At 58.2% G+C, this 1390-nt stretch overlaps 1 protein-coding gene across 1 annotated transcript in view; it reads left to right on the forward strand.

Moving 5' to 3' along the window:
• Positions 1-987, forward strand: part of PHOSPHO1 (phosphatase, orphan 1) — a 1615-nt gene extending 628 nt beyond the window's left edge. Inside the window, exon 2 of the mRNA XM_010297424.1 lies at positions 199-987. Coding sequence (XP_010295726.1) covers positions 199-987 — 789 coding nt within the window. The remainder of the gene's footprint in view (positions 1-198) is intronic.
• The last annotated feature ends 403 nt before the right edge of the window (positions 988-1390 follow it).

The raw sequence follows: 1390 nt of genomic DNA on the forward strand, positions 1-1390 counted from the left end.
AAGGCCTTAGGGCCAGGGCTGAGGTATGTCAGCAGGGGATTAGCCCCCCCGGCCCAAGCCCAGCTGGGCTAATAAGCCGCCTGGGGGTAAGGTAGCCAAGGAGCAGCCTCTTGCTGCTGTGGTTGCCACCGTTGCTGTGCCAGGGCCGAAGCAAAGGGCCTTGAACTAACAGCTGGGCGTTATCCTTCCGCCTCCCAGGGTGTTGGTATGGCCAGCCCCCGGCCTCCCAAATACCTCCTCGTCTTCGATTTTGACGAGACCATCATCAATGAGAACAGCGATGACTCCATCGTCCGGGCGGCGCCGGGGCAGGCGCTTCCGGAGCACATCCGACAGACCTTCCGCGAAGGCTTCTACAACGAGTACATGCAGCGCGTCCTGGCGTACATGGGGGACCAGGGGGTCAAGATGGGGGACTTCAAGACAGTCTATGAGAACATCCCCCTTTCCCCAGGCATGCCAGACCTCTTCCAGTTCCTCTCCAAGAACCACGAGCTCTTCGAGATCATCCTCATCTCTGATGCCAACATGTTCGGCATCGAGTGCAGTCTGAGGGCAGCCGGTGTCTACTCCCTCTTCCGCAAGATCTTCAGCAACCCGTCCGGCTTTGACAAGAAGGGGTACTTCACCTTGGGGCCCTACCACAGCCACAAGTGCCTTGGCCCCTCCCCCAGCCACAAGTGCCTTGACTGCCCGGCCAACATGTGCAAACGCAAAATCCTAACGGAGTACCTGGCGGAGAGGGCCCAGGAGGAGGTGGAATTCGAGAGGGTCTTCTACGTGGGAGATGGGGCCAATGACTTCTGCCCTTCTGTGACTTTGACTTCAGCTGATGTGGCTTTCCCACGGAAGGGCTACCCCATGCACCGGATGACCCAAGAGATGGAGAAGAAGCAGCCTGGAGCCTTCCAGGCCACTGTTGTCCCCTGGGAGTCAGCTGCAGAAGTCGCCCGCTATCTCCAGGAGGTCCTCAAGAAGAAGTGTTGAGGAGGGCTCGGAAGAGACTTGCTTACCATAAACAGCTGGGAAAGGAGAAGCTGGGGGCGGGGGGGCACGTCCTGTACCCCCGTTCATCGGCACTGCCCGCTCAGCCCCCGCTCCTGGGTTGCTTTCCTGCCTTTCCTCTCCGAGCTCCTTTCTCCTGGTGATTAAAGCACTTTCTCTAGGTCCCCCCTTCTCCTTCCCCTGCCATGTTGAAACAAAGCCTTCTCTATGCAGCTCGGACACCTGCCCGGTGGGTCTTTGGCAACACTAATGGTGATTTTTTTTTGTTGGTGGTGATGGTTTGGTTTTTTTTCTTTCCCTTTTGACTTCACAAGAGGGATTCCTAAAAGAGCGGAAGCCGGCTCCCCGCGGGCTGGGCCCCGCACATGCTTCCTCCCGCCTTCAT

This window comes from Phaethon lepturus, unplaced genomic scaffold, assembly GCF_000687285.1.
Source record: "Phaethon lepturus isolate BGI_N335 unplaced genomic scaffold, ASM68728v1 scaffold40661, whole genome shotgun sequence".
NCBI lineage: Eukaryota > Metazoa > Chordata > Aves > Phaethontiformes > Phaethontidae > Phaethon > Phaethon lepturus.